This window comes from Dermacentor andersoni, chromosome 10 (genome assembly GCF_023375885.2).
Source record: "Dermacentor andersoni chromosome 10, qqDerAnde1_hic_scaffold, whole genome shotgun sequence".
Classification (NCBI taxonomy): domain Eukaryota; kingdom Metazoa; phylum Arthropoda; class Arachnida; order Ixodida; family Ixodidae; genus Dermacentor; species Dermacentor andersoni.
In genome coordinates, this window is record NC_092823.1 from 101,852,169 (window position 1) to 101,873,633 (window position 21,465).

General features: G+C 45.0%; 1 protein-coding gene across 3 annotated transcripts in view; it reads right to left on the minus strand.

Annotated features, from left to right (window-relative positions):
* LOC126543586 (atlastin-1-like) overlaps window positions 1-19,386 on the minus strand; it is a 58,069-nt gene extending 38,683 nt beyond the window's left edge. The window contains exons 1-5 of one of the 3 annotated variants that reach the window (XM_055077689.2): window positions 19,140-19,386; window positions 17,420-17,534; window positions 5,406-5,746; window positions 5,140-5,352; window positions 931-1,146 (exon numbers count right to left, since the gene is read on the minus strand). In XM_055077689.2, the coding sequence (XP_054933664.1) occupies window positions 931-1,146; window positions 5,140-5,352; window positions 5,406-5,708 (732 nt within the window). In that variant the 5' untranslated portion in view covers window positions 5,709-5,746; window positions 17,420-17,534; window positions 19,140-19,386. Of the gene's footprint in view, window positions 1-930; window positions 1,147-5,139; window positions 5,353-5,405; window positions 5,747-17,419; window positions 17,614-19,139 lie in introns of those variants that run through there. The other 2 variants (XM_055077690.2, XM_050190695.2) reach the window with 2 other exon arrangements.
* Between the last annotated feature and the right edge of the window lie 2,079 nt (window positions 19,387-21,465).

Below are 21,465 nucleotides of genomic sequence, written 5' to 3' on the forward strand. Positions count from 1 at the left end.
AAGAACAGTGTGCTCCTCTTTCTCATATATATTTGTATAAATGTTGGAGCACACTTCACCCTGAATCGCGCACCACGACGAATTGCGCTTTAATTGCAAATGCCTTTTTTAAAGGAACCCGCATAGATTTTCTTTGAAGCATGTTGCTTCAGTATAGGTAGACGACAATTCTTTTGTTTTCATCAACTGGTCACGCATTATTCTGGATTGAACTCAAGAAATACTTTCCTTTGAAGTTTGTTGTGCTGAACAGCAGTAGATAAATTGTGAAATGTAGTGATACATTATTACCCACCAAATTATCGAGCCTCTCAATCATGTCTTAAAGTCAGACGCACTACAATGAATACAGCGAGCGTGACTTTCAATGTAGTACGGCGCTTTATGTTCACTGGATACGGAAAAATTTAATCTGTTTGTCTCTGTTGCACTGTTAATAGTATGTAGTATTATTAGCATAATAAAGCTCGAACTTGATGACTTCAGTCATATAAGACAAAATGGTAGCAGCCTGAGTTTGCGTTATTTACTTATCCGTTTTGACCTCTCTGTATTCTAATCTTATGAAATCTTTAACAATTGAATGCTTCACGTGTTTACCTATTATATGAGAATATAAAACTGTGAAGAAGTGTTCAAAACGTGACGCCAAAATTTATAAAATTCAAGTAGCAATCCCTGATACATGGGAGACGGAAAAGGCAACACAACCACCGTTCATGAAATGCTACACTGCAAAGTGGCGAAAAACAAACAAACACGAAAACGATGTGTCCATGCTCTAGAGGAGCAAAAACCAATCCATGAATAACGGACGTATACCTTCACTTCAGTGAGTTATCGTTTTTTCTGCGGTTGCTGAGCATCGCCTATTTGGCATGGAAAAGAGGCGTAATTTTAGCTGTAGACTTGAACAAGAAATTAGTTTACCTTTCCTGGATCGGGAAGAAGAAAGCCTTCAATACTTGAGAAGGAAGAGTAGAGACTCTGCCGTAAACTTTGCAATTCATGGTGTTGTTCTTTTTTAATCGCCATGACCTCTTCCACCACATGAGAGCCGCCATCCGCACCGTATGGTTGGTCATCAGGGAATTTCCATCCTCGGACCAGGAAGACTAGCCTCTGAAACGGCTTCGGATTTGCGTCCTGCAGTGGTAATATGAGGAAAATGCTATTATCTTTTCTTCATTATTTCTGAAGAAGCAGCCCTACTGTTCAAGTCGAGGAAGAGAACGAATACGCGCATAAGCAGTGTATGTGCAAAGTTTAAAAAAAAACTGCAAAGGGCAAGGAAAAAACCACCCTCGCAGATCTCACAACCACAATCACTCGCAGTACGAAGTGCCCCGGCAAACAAAAAACCTCAGTGTCCTTCCACTGTGCGAAAATGGATGACCAGCCAAGCTGTGTATGTGGGCCCCTTAATGGCGAAGTGCGCCTCCGCCACGGGTCGGCCTGGCATTGCACTGTCTTCCCGATCAGGTCACGTATGGGGTTTTTTGTGCCTACACACGGACACGATCCTGGGGGAACTAGCCCTTAACACATTCGCTGTAAAACGCTAAAGCACCGTGGCCTGGTACCTGCTCAACTTGTAATACTTACGAAGTTATTAATAATTATTATTTCATAGTTCTTATTAGGCAAAAGAAATAACATTAACATTATGCTTCTGTAAAACATGAGGTGCTAGTATCCTCCAGCGGCAGAAGTGGGCAATAAGAACACCTATAGGCTTTAGCAAAGAAAAAAATCTAATTTCCAATTCAAGATTGCTGTTTAAAACATTCTTCGCTCGTCTTACCTGATACATGTCATCTTTGGCCTTTCACCCCATTTATAATAGCCATTTTAAGAATGTGAAAAGATTAGCCAAATTATTATACACGTTTCAAGAACAAATAGTTACATCTCATCAAAGCGCTAAACTCTCACAGCCCATTGCACTCTTGGGTTACGGATATTTCTAATCACTGGTACACATGGCACACCTCGAACAAGTGCGTGAGCAATCACCTCACCAAGCCTTCAACCTCTTTAAATGAGTAGTTTTCTTTGGCACATTTGCATGTTTTCGCGGTGGTCGGCGGTCGAACTTCCATCGCCACTAGACAGACGCCAATACAAATGGCATGTGGTTGGCATGGCATGTGATGGCATGTGATTGGCATGTGAATGGCATCTGAATGGCATGGTACCCCCTCCATTAGAGCTCCTCGGGAGGCACGTGTTGTGACGTAAGAGCTTTGGGTCATCTGAAAGCATAGTAGCGGCTGTTCAGCGCGCAGGAAGGAAAAGCCCCCCGCTGCGGCCGCTGCCCTTTTCTGCTGGCACGACTGCAGTAGAAAGCTTCGGAGGCTGCAAAGGCTGATGATGATGATAATGATATTGCTTCTTCAGAACAGGGATGGCTCATCAGCTTAGGAAAAGTAATGCAGTTGGGGAATTGGGAGATGACGACAGGGCCAGCTTCGAAGGAATATTTCCCCCACGTTACGCCGTGAGGATAATTCCGAATCTCGTAGCAAAGGTGAACAACGTCGGTAGACACTGTCGACCTCCACTAGATCCAGGGACGGAATCTACTCCTTAATGTGGCCTCTTGCCTCCTGTACTTTCGTTAGAGGGCTGCATATTTGGGCGGCCCCACCGAAGGCGTCTAATGGTTGGTACAGCTGCCGCATTGTGCACTGGGGAACCGATTTTGTGAATGTTAGCTCTTGCACCGAGTTTTCAGGAAGGCGTCTTCCTTTCTTCTGTACACTAGTGTGAAATATTTTACCAGTACGCTTCTATATAGAATAGCTTTATTTCCATCTACTTGCTCTAATCTGACTCTAATCTTGATCTGATTGTCTTCCTTACGTCTAAGACGGCTTATAAGCGTGTGGTGTGCCTCCGATTAAAGCAGTTATAAGTGGCGCGCTGTCCCGTCTCCTTTCTTGTTTATGTGTGTGTTCGCGCCTAGTACCCAAGATATAACGCATATGTAACGCATACAACGTCTATTGAGGGAACGGGGTTTGTGAACCTTCAACAACGTCTGCCTGGAGCTCGAACCAGGTTAACCATCGGAGCTGGTTCGACAGGAAAATGAGGTGATGTAAAAACAAATAACAGAAGTTTAATACATCGTTGCGGGTTAGAAGTGAGCTCTAACAAAAAACATAAAAATGTTCAGCGTGCGTGCACCTTCACGTGAAGGCAGAGAAGATGCGACCAAATGTGGCGGCTCGCTTGCTTTCTTCTACCCTCCACCATCCGGGCATCTTCACTCTACGGCCTCCTAGTAGGGGGCCTTGTCGGGACACGTAAGGGCAACTCATATGGAGGGGCTCGGGAGTAAGGCCTCTCCTTGACGTAGAGGGGTTCAACATTGTAAAGAGGCGAGTAGGCTTTGCGCATTCTGCGCATAATCTCGTCGCACACACCAGGTGGACAAGTCTGTTCATGTTGACGAGCGTGACGATTAGGCACGCCGTGTTCCATGCATTTGTCATTCGTTCCATTCATTGCGGCACGAAGCGAACCGTGACGCGCCATATAAGGCAAGGATGCATGCGTTTCAGAAGCCTTTCTTTCGTAATAATAACAGTAATTTGATGAAATTGATGTCTGTAATGGATAATATCCTACTTTCAAAAGTGATTATAGTTTCTCAAGATCTTGTATGGTTATTCTCTTGTGGTTGCTTGAAGTGGGAAAAGTAGGGCCGCTTTTAGAATATTTGAGCTTTATAGGAGTTCAATAAGAATGTTACAAAGTAATCTATATTGCTCCTCGCAAGGAAATAATTGCAAATGAGTTAAAAACTATTGTTATCTAGCTTTATTATTGTAAGAAAAAGATAACCTAGGCAACAGTAATTCAGAAGTTTCATGATTGGTTTCCTAAAATAGATATACCTTAAATGGCAGCAAATTCCGATAAAAAGTAAGTGCGATGAAACAAAATTAGGTATAAAAATATTACTTTTATAACCGAGTTAGACCGAAAAGGAAAGAAAAGCGAAGTTGAACGTTTTTTTAACATGCTATTACTATCGCAGGAGGTCAAGTTGCATGAAATTTAGCAGGAATGCCGACCAGATTGTTTCAGAAGAGCTTCCAAACTGACCAGTAGTGTAAGAGATACCCAAACGAACCACGTGAGCTTTTCCCATCAGGTGAGCTTTGCTGCGCTGCAATAACTGTGTTCCGTAAATTTTCGGAACTTCTCTCTGGTGTTGTGTGGTCTTTCGTGTGTCTCGGAACGAGCGAATTCTGAGAACACCAAACTCATGTGGGACCGCATCACAAATTCCGTAGTCTTTGTTGAACCAAAGGCTCTCTATTGAAGTGGCTAGGTCTACGGCCACGCATGACTCAAATATTATTTTGTGGTGCAGCAATAAATTGTTTTCGACAGGGACAGCCGCATTTTGTGGTTTCCTCTGAGCACAAGAAAAGTGCCATTTTTTGCCTGTTATCCTCCTAGTAATACTAGCGTAGCCTTCGCCTGAACATAAGTGGCAACTGGATAATGCGGTGTCAACTAGGGCTAATGTCCACTCGTGGTTTAGCCAAATAATTTCACAATCCTGGAAAATCGTGTGATTGTGAGCCTCATCAGTTGAAGATAAGTTGAAAATAGACACGATTTCTGCTACCACAACACAATTATAACCATGTATGAGTTTGCTGGTTTGACAATGACTTGATCTAGCTGAACAAAACTGCGTTCACGAGTGCTTCAGTGCCTCATTTACTGCAAATGTGCTAATTAAATCACATACTTTAAAACTTGCCTACACATTAGCAATGAGTGCCCCTATTCTTTTTACAAGCATAATCGATGTGTCTTGTATATTTCATCAAGGACACTGGAAAACTCAACTGCAAACATTGTATAACTAATAAAAGGCGAATGCTAAGTAATCACTTGAGACAATTATAATTATGCCAGAAGCGTTAGAGCACAGAGAAGTATTAAACTGAAACTTCCTTCATTTGCACTAAATGTACATCTGACATGACAAAACTCTCACGCGGCACTGGGAGAAATGATACATAACGGACGTGGGACATTTTCGAATACCAGAAAAAATTACTTCGTGCCAAAAGAAAGCACTGGAACTTTTTACACGACACATTTGAATACCTTTTGTGTGGTCTTGCCATACTCAGCAGCAAATTGTAGGTGCTGGAGATCGTCCTCCTGAATGCTTTCTGAAACGTTGTAGATTTGCAGTGAGCTTGTCAGGATGCTTAGGGCGAAGAGGCTAGCAGTTTCATCGGCTGTAGACTCGCTGTCAAAAGCCCCCTGTGTGTCCATTAGGAACACGGCCATCTCGTTACCGTCAGACGTTGGCACCTGCAAACGCATAATTGCAGATACACATATTTCTACAAACATGTTTATCTTACCAGAAAGGCCTCGTCCCATAGGAATATGCCTTTGGTCATTGGATTCATACTCGTGCTCCAGTCGAATCCTTCTAGCCGAGTGTCGTTGTCACCCATCCAGTTTGATTCTTTGCCACGGCACAGATATCGTATCAGGAAGTTCATTAAAAAAGATTTTCCTTTGCGTGCAGCGCCATTTATGGAGACCACAGCAACGGCCTTGTCCTTCACTTTGGGATCAAGTAAAATCTTTTCTAGCTTTTCTTTATGCAGCTGGATAATGTGGTTCTGATCGACGGATACTATCTGCACCGGTTGTCCCATGTTGCTCAGGTTTTGGTAGACCTGCTGCGCAGGTTAACCTGCAAAGATAGGTATTCAAGCGCTTTTCTCAATCGCTCATAAAGACAGCGTTGAGAAAAGTCTCCTTGAGTGTAAGTCGTTGTCAACATATTTATTGGATTGGCTGAGATGATAAAACGATTCCGTGAAAATCAAGTTAGTGTCGACGCTAATATGGAGTGATATGTACAAGAGCAAAAAAACTTTTTTCTAGATGGTCCTGAAATGAGACTAGTTTAAGAAAGCAGCCAATAAAGCAGTTTACTAAAGGGTGGTCGTATGAGAGAACACGTTTTTTTTATGAAGAAACACACAATCCCTATGATTGGCAAAGGTCATCTTATGACTTTCAGATTACAAACACAATTTGCTCACTACTACACGAGCGTAGCCTATTTTTGTTTTTGTTTTTCTTGCAAATTTTCATCTCTAGGACACTTAAATCACGAGCATGGTAGAAATAGCACATATAGTGGGAGAGTCAGCCCAACACAATATAACCTTTCATTTTTTTCAGGGTCTGAGCAGCTAGTGATCGAAGTTATATGAACGATGAAGGCAGGCTCATTTTCGCCATCGTCATGAGGTTCCGAATAAAGTCCAGATGCGATCAGATCCGTTTGCGCCCCATGCGCCGTATCTTGTGAATGCGAAGGAAAGCATGCGAGGGGGAGCTTAGCGGGATTTGGTTTGATGGGGGCCTTAATTCCGCGTGCCCAATAGGCGCATCCTAGGGGGAGAGGGGTGAGCAGTTGTTATCGCGGTAAAAGTACCAAGTGCAGGCTAGGGGAGTAGCTTATCTTGTATATCCTGTTCTAGCCCCGCCGTGGCAGCGCATGGGTGCCTGCGTTGTTGAACGCTTACGGTCCCGTGTGCCCTATCCTGCACCAAATCCGAGGCTGGTAAAGAAGCTGGGCGAGCTTAGGTGGCCGATCGTTTCATGAGCCCTGCTTTCTCATGCGCCTACTGTTGAGATAAAACGACGACACAGCGCCGTGTCGTCGTTTTATTCCTTCTGTTGTCCTTGTCTTGGGTGCGCTGTTATAGTGTTGGGATCACGCACTCTCAAGTTTAGGAGAGGCGTTATAGCGACGGGCAGTAAGTACAAGAGTTCGTTCTTATTGGCCGGCGCTTTTCATCGAGCCATCGTTGTGACAGCGATATCTGTTCCCGTTTACCTTTCGGGCATGACGCCACCCTTGCTAATTTAGTTTTGATATAGTCATATTATGCAATTTATACAGCTGATTAGCCTACGAAATTTAATTCATGTTATTGTCTAATATTTTGCCATCACTGTGAATGTTACGCCTTTCAGGCAAAACGGCCCGTTTTTTCTTCTAAAATTGGTACAGATGGCTCATTTACAGAAACCCACGCACGGTTCTCCATATCTGAGATAAGCGCTGACGTGGATCCAACGACTCAGAAAATGATTTCCGTCTTTGAGACTGTAGTACATCAACGCGGCGCTGAATCTTCTTTTGCATCCGCCTTGCCTATGTGAAGACGTGGATGGATTTAGTTCTGTTGCATGTTCTTTCAGCCCGTCGGCGAATATATTTTAGTCCTTATAGTTCGGCTTCCATATTCTTCATATTTCGGGAAAGGCTGAAAACCGCACGTGCCTCTTGCATGACTTCCTTTTTTAATTGCGTGCCATTGACTAGAGTGGTCCCCTTTCTGACGCACTTCCTCCATGTGTGACCGAAATGCCGACTGGTCAATTCCTCGAAGAGTTGTGGAGGAGTTTTCAATAGTCCCTTGAGCTTCAGATAAGTGGGAATACAGTACCTTCCATGTGATCCGATGTCTGGGAACCATTACACGTTTCTTTCTAGACGCCGAGAGGCCTGTGTAAAATCTAGGCAGCTGCTGTATCTAAGCCCTCGTAAATATGTCGGACTGCCATCGTTGAGACAATAAAGGCCATGCTTTCTGAAAAGGGATGCTATTCTCCTTCCCTAGAGTCCATTTTCAAACTCTCCGACAGCGGATAGTGAGCATTAAAATCTCCGGTGACAATTGTAGGGCCGGGTGTCGTCAATAACACGAGTCAAAGCGATTTGAAGGAACAATGTAGACAACGACAAGAGTGAACGTAAGCTCCTTCGTTTTTACCGTTAAACACACAAACTGGTTGTCGTCGTGAGGCGAGACTGAGTGCATCACGTATGTTATTTCACATGTAATATATAAAATGACCTCGCTCACAACACTACAGACAGAGGACGTGAATGCCTCATGGCCGAAAAGGCGGATGATATTCTGGACGTTCAGTTCGCAAATTACGAGGACAGGAAAACGGTTTTCGAAGAAAAGTGCACAAAATTTGAAACTCTTGATTTGAGGCCCCGGGCATTCTACTGCAGTAGAGACGCTTTCTTGACTACCCTGTGGAAGGCGAAAGAGGGATGGGCTATGGTGCTACGCAATGCTTTTAAGCACTGGACTCAATGTGTCCATTACTTGCAGTGTGCCAGGAGCAGGTGGAGTGTCCATGTTTGTGAGTAGTAGACGCATGACATTCGTGAGCGACTTTAGCATAACAGTTATTTGCGAATCCTTGTCTCGCATGTGGTCAGCTGCAGCGACATTCGACTTCAAGTGGCGAGTCATGTGCTGTGGCTCTGGTGTGTGTCATGTTTTCGGCAGACTGAAATAACGCGCGTGTTCACAACGGGAAAAGTGCGCCCAGCCCGGGTGTCTACAAAGCTCCTTCTCCTCTGGAGGCAGTCTCCAAACTTGTTTATCAAGTAGATGGTCGGCTTAAAAGAAGGAGAGAAGTGAGCGCAAGCGAAGACGAGTGTGGCGGGGAGAACATGGAGCGGCAGTCTTGCAATGACGTGTGTCCCCTAGACGAGCAAAACGGGCCTTTGCATATCGAGTGCATATTAAGTGCCTCCTTTATATGTTACCGTAACTACTGTAAAAAAAAAAAATTGCGGAACCCAGGCACTGTGGGAACCGATGTAAGCGAAACTCTCTCTACTCTTTGCTTTACCTGACATAAATAGCGGTGATGTTGAAGGCAAATGTTTACTTTCTTCAGTCTTTAGCGCAATACTAGAGCGGTGAATTGATGGTGAACGCTACTTTGCATGCGCCACTGCTGTTTGTCTGCGTAATAGACAAAAAGCACAGTGAGATGCGTTTGCTTGAGGCGTTGTCGTGCGCCGTTTATGATAAGCTTCAATAAGGTTATCAAGGTCACTGCTTCGCACAACACATAGCTTCATGGCAAAAGTGCTAAACTTTAAGTAAATTATGGCGATGTACATGCCAGCACTACGATCCAATTACGAGGCGCGCCATAGTGGTAGACTGCGCATCAATCTTAACACCCCGGTGCTCGTTGACGTGCACCTGTTCTAAGTGCACTGGCGTTTTTGTATTTCGATCTCGTCAAAATGCGGCTGCAGCAGTCGAGGTGGAATCCGTGACCTCGAGCAATGTCGTCACTGCGGAGCTACCGCGTAGGGAACAGAAGTGCTGATTTTTCGTGCGATCATAGTGTCAGCTATGTGTATGGTGCTTTAATGAGGCTTTGAATCTGCACGCTGTGCGTCAATTGTTCGTTTAAACAATTTACATGGCATTTATTTTCCAGAAATAGCAGAAGCATACCCTACGGTAGCTTCAACTGAAATTTATCCAGTTTGTCTGCAACCGCTGTCGTGTGTAGTCGCAACGTTGCCTTTTCCCTTTCCTATGCAACGCTATGTATGGAAACTGCGAGCGAAGAGTAGCAAGGCTGCCATTCACTCGTTTCATGGCTGCGTCAGTTATTCTACCCATTCACTGCCTGCTGTCCCTACCTCCTCTGCGCAATTCTATCTACTCTGCGAAAGTTAGTACTTTAGTTGAAGGTAAGCGCTGCAACTGTGTAACACTTTGTCGGGAACTCACTGATAATTACAGCCGTTAAGAAGCTATTGTGGCGACGCCCAGGCAGCTCTGAAGGGCATTGTGCACATGCGAGGCTATGCAAAGGTCCAAGCGAGTTTCTCGCGTCGCCGTTCCTTTCTGGAACGGCGAAGTGGGAAAGTCGAAGGTTGATGCAAAAAGGTCAAGTTGACGACCGTTATTTTCCGCGGTGACCAAGCTTCGCTACCGGCAGCCAGGAAAATGGTGGAGCTGACCTCTCTGGATTTTACTCTGGTTCGTCATTTCTTCGAGCTGTCAGATACACCGGTCATCACCACGATCGCTTTTGCAAATAAATCTTCTAAATAGTCTTCAGCATAATTACGCTTTACTTCCCGTAACAATGGATCTAGAATGTCAAACAGCCATTCTAGATCTCCAGGCCCAGGGGTCTGTAGATCACTGCCACAGACATCAACCGCCGTAAGAGGACACAACACCCTCAATTCCTACAATAAAATATACCATTTTACATGAGACTAATGACCAGGTTCTTGTGGAAGTGCTATTTGAACAACTGAGAAACAACCGCTTCAGGTTACGTGAATTTGGCCGTAATAATCTGGGACACACAAAAAAAAATAACGCGATGCGTTAGGTCCTGTCTATTGTGTTAAAGTGCTGAAGCAGAGGCCGCGGATTCTGTTCACAGCCGGGGCGGCAACGTTTCAATGATGGTGGGGTGGAAAAAAAATATCGCGTACAGTGGTTTATAATAATGCCACACGGTCGAAATTACCTGTAGCGCGCCAACAACGTCTTTAGTAGCCCTTTGAGTTGTATTGGTCGTTAAAATCCTTTACTTGAGCTAATGCACACAGAACAAAGTGATAATTTTATTGCATTCATATTTCTTGGAATTATGATGTAGACTAGTAGTCCTAAGTATAATAAATTAAGACAAAATATATCACTCAGGAGGGAACGGAAGAAACTGGTACATAAGAAGCCGATCAATGAGTTAGCGGTAAGAGGGAAAATATAGGAATTCCAGATCAAGCTGCAGAACAGGTATTCCGCTTTAACTCAGGAAGAGGACCTTAGTGTTGAACCATTGAAGGACAATCTTGTGGGCATCATTAAGGAGTGTGCAATGGAAGTAGGTGGTAACTCCGTTAGGCAGGATACGAGTAAACTATCGCAGGAGACGAAAGATCTGATCAAGAAACGCCAATGTATGAAAGCCTCTAACCCTACAGCTAGAACAGAACTGGCCGAACTTTCGAAGTTAATCAACAAGCGTAAGACAGCTGACACAAGGAAGTATAATATGGATAGAATTGAACATGCTCTCAGGAACGGAGGAAGCCTAAAAGCAGTGAAGAAGAAACTAGTAATTGGCAAGAATCAGAAGTATGCGTTAAGAGACAAAGCCGGCAATATCATTACTAATATAGATGAGATAGTTCAAGTGGCTGAGGAGTTCTATAGAGATTTATACAACACCAGTGGCACCGACGACGATAATGGAAGAGAAAGTAGTCTAGAGGAATTCGAAATCCCACAGGTAACGCCTGAAGAAGTAAAGAAAGCCTTGGGAGATATGCAAAGGAGGAAGGCAGCTGGGGAGGATCAGGTAACAGCAGATTTGTTGAAGGATGGTGGGCAGATTGTTCTAGAGAAACTGGCCACCCTGTATACGCAACGCCTCATGACCTCGGGCGTACCGGAATCTTGGAAGAACGCTAACATAATCCTAATCCACAAGAAAGGGGACGCCAAAGACGATAAATAATAGGCAGATCAGCTTACTGTCAGTTGCCTACAAACTATTTACTAAGGTAATCGCAAATAGAATCAGGAAAACCTTAGACTTCTGTCAAGCAAAGGACCAGGCAGGATTCCGTAAAGGTTACTCAACAATAGACCATATTCACACTATCAATCAGGTGATAGAAAAATGTGCAGAATATAACCAACCCTTATATATAGCTTTCATTGATTACGAGAAAGCGTTTGACTCTGTCGAAACCTCAGCAGTCATGGAGGCATTACGGAATCAGGGTGTAGACGAGCCATATATAAACAAAGTGAAAGATATCTATAGCGGCTCCACTGCCACCGTAGTCCTCTATAAAGAAAGCAATAAAATCCCAATAAAGAAAGGCGTCAGGTAGGGAGATACGATCTCTCCAATGCTATTCATAGCATGTTTACAGGAGGTATTCAGAGACCTGGATTGGGAAGAATTGGGGATAAAAGTTAATGGAGGGTACCTTAGTAAGTTGCGATTCGCTGATGATATTGCCTTGCTTAATAACTCAGGGGACCAATTGCAATGCATGCTCACTGACCAGGAAAGGCAAAGCAGAAGAGTGGGTCTCTAGATTAATCTGCAGAAAACTAAAGTAATGTTTAACAGTCTAGGAAGAGAACAGCAATTTACAATAGGTAGCGAGGCACTGGAAGTCGTAAGGGAATACATCTACTTAGGGCAGGTAGTGACGGAGGATCCGGATCATGAGACGGAAATAATCAGAAAAATAAGAATGGGCTGGGGTGCGTTTGGCAGGCATTCTCAGATTATGAACAGCACGTTGCCATTATCCCTCAAGAGAAAAGTGTATAATAGCTGTGTCTTACCAGTACTCACCTACGGGGCAGAAACCTGGTGGCTTACGAAAAGCGCTCTACTTAAATTGAGGGCGACGCGCCGAGCTATGGAAAGAAGAATGATGGGTGTAACGCTAAGGGATAAGAAAAGAGCAGATTGGGTGAGGGAACAAATGTGAGTTAATGACATCTTAGTTGAAATCAAGAAAAAGAAATGGGGCATGGGCAAGATATGTAATGAGGAAGGAAGATCACCGATGGTTATTAAGGGTTGCGGACTGGATTCCAAGGGAAGGGAAGCGTAGCAGGAGGCGGTGGAAAGTTAGGTGTGCGGATGAGATAAAGAAGTTTGCAGGGACAACATGGCCACAATTAGCACATGACCGGGGTAGGTGGAGAAGTATGGGAGAGGCCTTTGCCTTGCAGGAGGCGTAGCCAGGCTGATGATGATGATCCTGTTAAAAGGGTATTTGTAGCTGTTACTGTGCAAAATGAAAGCGCTGACCCAAAGCGCTCAGCTGTCTGAGGCAGTGTAAGACACAGCGGAAGGCATCCCGTAAATTGATATTTGTAGCTATTACTATGCAAACCCAGAGTTCACTCAAAGCCTTGAGCAGACCCTGACAAAGGTACTGAAATTGCGTGCCGTACCCTTAGTTTTACGTGCGTCATCATGCAGTCTTCAAGCCTGACATCGTTTTGATCAATGTTAGAGCCGTACTTGACGCATCGTCTCACGATGCAGATTTATATCTATAAACCAAACCCTTGTACAGCGACCGACATTGAATCTAGACTTGCTTAAGGGGTTGCTAAACTTCAATATTCATCGCATTGGATAAGTGCCGACACTGAAAAGGCATTTCTGCATATTTTGGTGAAACCGGCGGAGCGCGAAGCCCTCCACTTCTTCTGGTGTGGGCACCTTCCAACAAATCAAGTCCCAGAGCATCATAGCAGTATGAAGGATGACAAGGGTCCTCCTTAGCGTAACACGTAGTCCATTCTTCCCAGGAGGCACCATGTGCCATCATCTCTGCACGACAAGAGATTATCCGAAAATAAGAAATACCATCAGCCAGAGCCCTTACGTGAGTGATACCATAACAGGAGTGAACGCAGTGGCGGATGCTGCAGATTTCTATCGAGAGGAACTAGATGCCATAAATCGAGCAAGCATGACACTGCGCAAGTGTAATTCAATTTCCAAGTTACTCCAACCACTGTTTAACAAAGAAGGAACCGAAAGTGCCCTTGGCTACATGGAATGCGCAGCAGCAGGTATCTCACAATTCTTCGGACTTGTATAGGATGAGGAGAGAGATCATTTGTCTTGCATGGAGGCCACCTTAGATTTCCTAGAACGAAACATCATCACGAAGCAATTCATCCTTTCGGCATCGGCTCTTATATATTACCCACTTAGTCTTATTTTTCCTAAAGCGGTGATAACCAAGATGATATTCCAGACAGTGTGATAATTGGGCACTGAGTAACACGCTCCTCTGCCTGAAGTAGTCAAAGCAGCTTGGACGCAGTGGCACACCGAGCTACACCTTTTAACGGATGTAACAGTTCCAAAACAATACAGTAGCTCGCCCAACTATAGCTGGAAGGAAGTAAACACCTTCACAGATGCCAGCCTCAAAGCTGACGGCGCAGTTGTATATTTGAGCATCTCCGAAATCAAAGAACCAAAGGTGACTCTGGTCGTCTCAAAGTCCCGAATAGCACCGATTAGGAGAATTTCTCTACCAAGAATAGAATTGATAGGCCAGGTGATAGGTACTCGACTGAGCGAATATTTGGAACAGTAACTGAACCTTTTAATAGCCGAATCGTATCTGTGCACACATGTATCTATTACGCTACGTTAGGTGCAAGGTTCCGCACAACAATGGAAGCCATTTGTGGCCAACAGTGGAAAGCAAATTGTAAAAAAGGAGCTTAAGAAATGTGACTTGCAACTTAGCTGCTACTGAGCTACTTGATCCTCTGCCTCGAGAGAGAGGGCGGCACCCCATATCATGTTCCCGGTGTAGACTTTGCTAGACCACTGAACACAAAGAACCCAGGAAATCACAGCACCTATAAATCGTTATTTTCACATATGCAGTGACCCGCACACTACACCATGAACTGGTGATCGGGATATCCAACTCAAACTTCCTAATGGCGTTCCGAAGATTTACCTCGAGAAGAGGAGTCTGTCAAGTCTCTGTCAAGTCATCTTTTCTAACAACGCCAGGACAACCCAGTGCGCTTGTAAGGATTTAAGGTGATTATGGACAACCATAAGCAGAGAAGAAATTCAGAATTTCTTCAAAAACCACCAGATCCGCTCGAAATTTATAGCTGAGAGAGCTGTTTGGTAGGGTAGCTTCTGGGAAAGAACGGTGTGGTCCATGAAAACATTATTGAGGAAAGTCCTGTGAAACAACTATTGCAATTTCGAGGAGCTCACAAAAAAACTAACTGAAATGGAAACTTTCATGAACTTGAGGAGGCGAACGAACATCAACAAGGAGGCGAACGAACTCGAACCTCTAGAATCATTTCACTTTCTGTTACGAAAGCGACTGACCTCCTTTCCTGACAGCGGTTCTGATACACAGTTGGCTTAGCCCCCTGGTCAACTCATTCGTCGCTGGCGCTACCGTCAAAGAATGGTCGACGAATTCTGGCACCGTTGGGAAAAGTGGTATCTGACGAGTCTCCAATCAGCACATTACGCTTTGCCGAATTTGTCAAGCGCACTGAAGAAAGGAAATCTCGTTTTAATCCATGGACACTATATACTGAGGCAACTTTGGGAAACTAGACAAGTGCGAGAAGTTCTCGGACGAGACGGAATAATCAGAGTCTCTATAAAGCGCATGCCTGGCGGAGCCACATCGAAAAGACCGATTCAACTGACCCGATGGGTCAGTTGAATTGGTGGGTCATTCAACCCGATGGAATACCCGAGCGAATGACCGGAAGCTCATTCCGGGGGTAGTTCGAAGAAACTGCCAATTTTAGCCTCATTATTTCCGTCAACGGGCTATCTTGCGCTCCTCCGATATCGCTTGTCGACGGTCAGCAGAATCGAAATAAATTTAGTTGTTTTTTTTTACCTCAAACAAAACAGTCGGTTCACTTTTTTTACCTCTCATAATTTCATCAATGAACTAAATCTGAGTAAGAACGCATAGAGTACTGTAGATCGGCTATTACGATGATCATTAGCCAGTGTGATTCCGCGCACGGGGTACAGACCTTGGATATCATCCATGCTCACGCTCACACTCTAATGTCCTTAACTGAATTTCTCGATGTGCATTTTTGTATGGCCCCAGATATATAAAGGCGAAAGTGTGCGAATGTGGCTTAGAAACTAGTATTTTAGCAGCACCGAGGAGAGCCATGAGGAGAGCGAACGGCAACAATATACCCTGGCGGCATCTTAGGACGGCAGCGGGTGTAAACAATACCGTCGCGTCGGCAAGTGATGCGCGCGAAAGGGCGACAACGGCAGCATTGTGAGGAGGAAGGTCATTATCCGAAGCTGCAATGATCCAGCCAGCATCATGAACGTGCAAGCCGTGAGATGCCAAGTCACACAGAACGGAAAACTGAATCTCAGCACGTGCACGGTCAATGACGGCATGATGACGCGATAGAATGTCCCAAGAGAGAATCCCATTGCGGAAGCAACAAGTTAGCACAAAGAATTCAGCTAATTTCAATATGTCTTGAATCCGCAACCTGGCAGCGCACATAGCGACTGGCTGAACTTGTGCACTGGCTGCGATAGTATCGAAGGCATCATGGTTCACGAGCGACAAGATTTTTCACTAACCACAGATACAGAAGAACCCGTGCCGACAAACGCAAAGCACTTGATATCATCGACGAACGCTTCAATAACGTTAGCGTGGGAAAAGCGAGGACAACAACGCACTTCGTGCTTCAGGAACTGCGGAAATCGGTTTTCCGCCGCAGTAGTGCTTGCGCTTAGCCTACGACGCACGGGTGAAAAAAGGGCGACGAGGAAAAAGCAAGGACGAATATCAAACGGCTGTGAAACCGAAGCGGGTCTGTGGTCACTAGCGTAGGCTTCGGTGGCGACTGTTGCGGCATACGAAACGGTCGGAAGCCGCATCCAGGGACTTGCGCAATGCACATGAAAGCCGAGATGCGCCGGTGGCAGAAGCGCGCTACATCTCCCGGGGTGCCGCAGGCGTCGCGTGTTTGGTGGTTGTTAGCAGTGCGCAAAGAATTTGTACCCTGTTTCTGTGCACCGAAAAAAGGAGCCGCTGGCTGTCGGGACAAATACGCAGGAGAGAAAACCGGCAGACGAGGTGCAGAAGGCGAAGGAAACATTCAGCGTTTTTGAATTTCTAATATCGCCTGTTTAATATTTGACTTTCCTTAACCAGAGGTCTCAGCACGCGCTAAACAATCACGGTAAGTCACACCAGAAGTGCAGTCAGCGTCATTCTGCGTCATACTCGAGTATAAGCCACGAAATATCAGGCTTCTTTGGACCAAGCCGAAGGAAATACTAACTAAATCTAAATAACCTAACTAATATTCTAAATAACCGTAACTAACACCGGCCGGCTCGACATCTGCCCCAATTCGCTTCATTCGCAACGGAGCGCGAAACTGCCCAGAAGCCAAATGAAGGTAGCGGCTAGCTCACCGTCCCACAGCAGCCGTGGAAAAGTTTTAACCCTAACGACCACCCTGCAGCTGTTGTCCACCATGAAGCCAGCGCATCTTCAATGCCCACCAACGCATTGAAGAATGATCAAGAATGATCACAAGTTGAATAGAAACAACACACATTTCTACACTTCTAAAGTTGCTCGTTAATTCAGAAATTAAGTCGGGCAAGCTCCAGATCTAATCCCCAACGGTCGCCACTCTGTTTTTCGCATAATAAATGAGACAACTTATTTTACTGCTGTATAGATTATTGAGAACTTTCACCAGTCCTTTATCTGTGTTTGGTAGCTTCTAATCAATCGACACAAGTTCTATCAGATCGCTAACCGTACTGTCGTCTATTTTAAGTACTGAAATGAGGGTTGAGGGTTTTTTGTTATCGGCAGTCATAGTACAGAGCAGTGAACAATGCACGATTTAAAAAAAAAAATGCAGAGCGTGCGTTATTGAGGGCGGAGGTAGTACTGAAGTAAGGTCAATGAAAAAGAAAAGCCACTAACCTGTAAAATACTGATGCGCTCCCGTATCAACCGTACGTCCGCCCCGACTGCCGCTATCAATATACTTGGTGCAGCCTGGAGAAGAGCCCTCTCGGCCGGTGCAGCGCCCACGCCTCTGGGTGGAAATAACGTAGACGTTACCGCGCCTGCGCCTATCGCGTACTGAAACCTCCCACACAAGCGGACGCCGAGCCCATTGTTGGGTGTTGCTATACGGTTTTGCCGATGAGTCTTATCACTGAATTCAGTCGGAAAGAGAGGGAGCGACTCACTAACTGGCGACAGTCCTCCTTACCCTGACTCCTGACCGCTAGCTCTTTCCCTTATCGCGCGCCATCTCCGCGCCTTGAGTCACGCGACGTGTTATGTTCGCGTGGATTTTTGCTACACTTTAGGCATTTTAGACTACAGGGGCCAAGGAGCTGCGGAGTCGCCATCTGTCGGAAGCGCCTCGCTTGGGTAGTATGAGTGTACTAGAATACGGTTGAGTCGGACGAGCGGCAGGGAAGGCGCATGCTTTGCAATGAGGCGCGCCACGACGAGAAATACTGTGGCGGCGCTGCAAGCGAAGTCAATCGGACCGCATTGAGGTCGCACCATGGGAAACTGCTGGCGATAATTCTCAGTAGGGTAATTCGTACTACTTAGCGCGTTGGTATGTGCATTCATACCACTCAAACGGTATCTATAATTCGATATGACATGTATTTATGCCTTAGGAATAGGTGCATTTCTTTTTCTTCTTTATGTTATTTTATGTTATTTTTTTATATGGCGCTCGGTGACTGCGGGTGCACTCTGGTCGCAGTGTGGGCTTTCATTTGACTACGTTTTTGTACGGTTCCCTTTGGAGAACAAATATTTTTCTAGATCTTCAAGCAGCATGTATCTCTCGTGTGTTTGCGCAGACAGTTTTCCATCGGTAGGTCTTGCGAAAGGCAGACGGAAAAACCTGTGAAACTTCATACTTACCACTTCAAACAAAAAAAACATATCTACCCCATCCGGTGCCCTGCACTCAGATTTCCGCAAAGTATTCTTATAGAAAAAAAAAAACGCTGCAGTGCGACATTTCATTCATGCCTGCGTTTTTCTCGCGCAACAGAATGCGGAGTAATTGATTGGTACGGGTAATTTTACTGAGGTCTGATCTCGGGCGCCGAAGACACTTGTAGGTAGCCGTTATATATGTGCTAACCTATATGTGCTAACCGTTATATATGTGCACCATAAAGCCAGCGCATCTTCGACGCCCACCAATTCATTAAAGAATGATCAAGAATGATCACAAGTTGAATAGAAACAACACGCATTTCTATATTTCTAAAATTCGTCGTTCATTAAGAAATTAAGTCGCATTAACTTGAGATCATAGCACATGTTACAGCTTTCTAATCCCCAACGCTCACAAATGTTTTTCGCATAATAAATGTAACACAACATATTTTACTGCTATGTAGGTTATTGGGCACTTTCACCAGAATTTTAACTGTGTTTGGTATATAGCTTCCATCAATGCATGCAACTTCTATCAAATCGCTAACGGTCCTGTCCTCTATTCTAAGGGCTAAAATGATGGTGCCTTATCGGCAATCATAGCACAGAGCAGTGTCATTGAACGATGAAAGATTTGGGGAAAAAAAGAATGCAGAGCGTGCACGTTACAGGGGGCGGTGGTTGTACTGAAATAAGGTCAACGAGAAAAAAAAAGGTCACTAACCTGTAAAATACTGATGCACTCCCGTATCAACCGTGCGTCCGCTCCCACTGCTACTATTAAAATATTTGGTGCTGCCTTCAGCAGAGCCTTTCATAGGCGTCCTTCTGCAGCACCTACGCGTCTTAGTGGAAACCACGTAGAAGTTAGCGCCCGCACGCCTCAAGCCTATGCGACGGTCGCGTGATGAACCTCCACAACCAGCTAGCGCCGCCCCACGAGCGTACTCCTGGGTCGTTATGCGGCTCTGCCGACGCCGCCTTGACACTGAATGCTGTCGGAAAGAGAGGGAGTGACTGAAACTGGCGACATCCCTTCGCGTCTGCACTCTCCCTACCCTTGAGACCTCGACGCTAGAGCTTTCCCATGTCGCGCGCCCTCTCCGCCCCTTCAGTTACGCGACGCGTTAATTGCGCGTGGATTTTTACTATATCTTAGGCCTGTTTTAGACTACATGGGGCAAGGACTTACGGAGTCGCCATCTGTCGGAATCGGCTCGCTTGTGTAGTATGAGTAGGGTGCAGTAGAATACGGTTGAGAGGGACGAGCGGCAGGCGCGGCGCATGCTTTGCAATGAGGCGTGCGGCGACGACAAACACTGTGGCGGCGCAGCGAGCTTCTCGGAAGGATCATTTGTCCTACTTCGCACGCTGGTGCATGCATTGATACCACACGATCAGTATTTATAATGAGGTATGACATGTATTTATGCCTTAAGAATACATGCCTTTCTTTCTCATCTTTATTTAATTTTTTAACGACGCTCGGTGAATGCGCGTGCTTTGTGGTCGCAGGGTCGGCTTTCATTCCACTACGCCATTATACGGTACCCGTTGGAGAACAAATATTTTTCTTGATCTCTCGTGTGTACTTCTGCGCATATAGTTTTCCGTCGGTAGGTCTTGCGAAAGGCGGACGGAAAGACCTGACACTTCCTACTTGCCCTTTCAAACAAAGAAAACATATCTGCGCCATACGGTGCCCTGTACAGTAATTTCCGCAAAGTATTCTCATATATAAAAAAAGCTGCAGTGCGACATTTCATTCATGTCTGCCTTTTCCTTGCGTAACAAAATGCGAAGTAATTGATTGGTATGGGCTATTTTATTGCGGTCGGACCTCGGGCGCCGAGAACAGTTGTAGGTAGCCGTTATATATGTGCTAATATTTTGCCCGCAAGCCTTGTGAAATTTTTGTCCAGTCCATGCTTAACAACAACAACGAAAAGGAAAGATGGCACAGTAGCCTAATTAGTTGCCGCATGGTGGATGGGGCATAGTACTGCCGAACTCAAGCTCACGGGTTGAAGCCAGGTCACGGAATTCGATGGTAACGAAATAAAAAAAAAAAATACACTCGTGTAGTTTTGTTTAGGTTTACGTTAAAGAGCCCTACGTAATGAGAACTGAACAGGGCACTTCAATCATTACGCCAGACGTAAAACGCCAGAACTTTTTAATTAAAGAGAGAGAGAGAGAGAAGGTAAGACGGAAAGGCAGGGAGGTTAACCAGACTGAGTCCAGTTTGCTACACTACACGTGGGGAGGGGAATGGGGAGTGAAAGAGAGAGAGAGAAAGCTTATGTGTAGGATGTCTATAGTCGGGCACTCAAGTCTGTTGCCCTCAGGTAGCGAAAAAGCGCTCGAACTGCTGCGGCCGTCGGCTTTTTATAGGGATGTAAACGAAAGAAATTATTCTCGAGTTGGATTTCTGAGAAAAACGTGTGGCGAAAATCTTATAATCCATACCTAAATTTAATGCCTTTCCCATGTGTACGTCCGCTCAACTAAGCATCTTCTATATTATAAACGACTACTTTCTGTTTCCCGGTGCACTTTCATAAGGACAATAATGAAGCTATTAAGAACGGCATGCCTCGCACACACGTGGATATATTTGTAGAGCTGCTGTGTTCGTTGAAGCAGGTAAGTGCGACACCACATTGAGCACCAAGTGTTAATGAGTTGCACAGAAGCTAATATATGCTGTCAAAAACTTTTTTTTTCGTTGCCTGAATCAAGTCAGGATATTTTAATGCTGCCCCGAAACGGGGCATTTATATTCAATGACAGCTGGGAACTTGTTCACCATAACTGATTAGCACCCGGGCGTTAATTCTCGATGGGATTGATCCTCCTCTGCGCAACAGCCAGCAATCTCCAGCAGCACAATAATTCGGAATAAGGCTCCTCACTTTCATCGGCCCCTCGCCTTCGAGACTTCAAATGTATTTTTATGCATTACATTCACATGGAAACGGCTATTCGATAATTTTTAATAGTGAATTCTGTAGTCGAATACGATCTTCTGAATATGTTTTTACTTCATT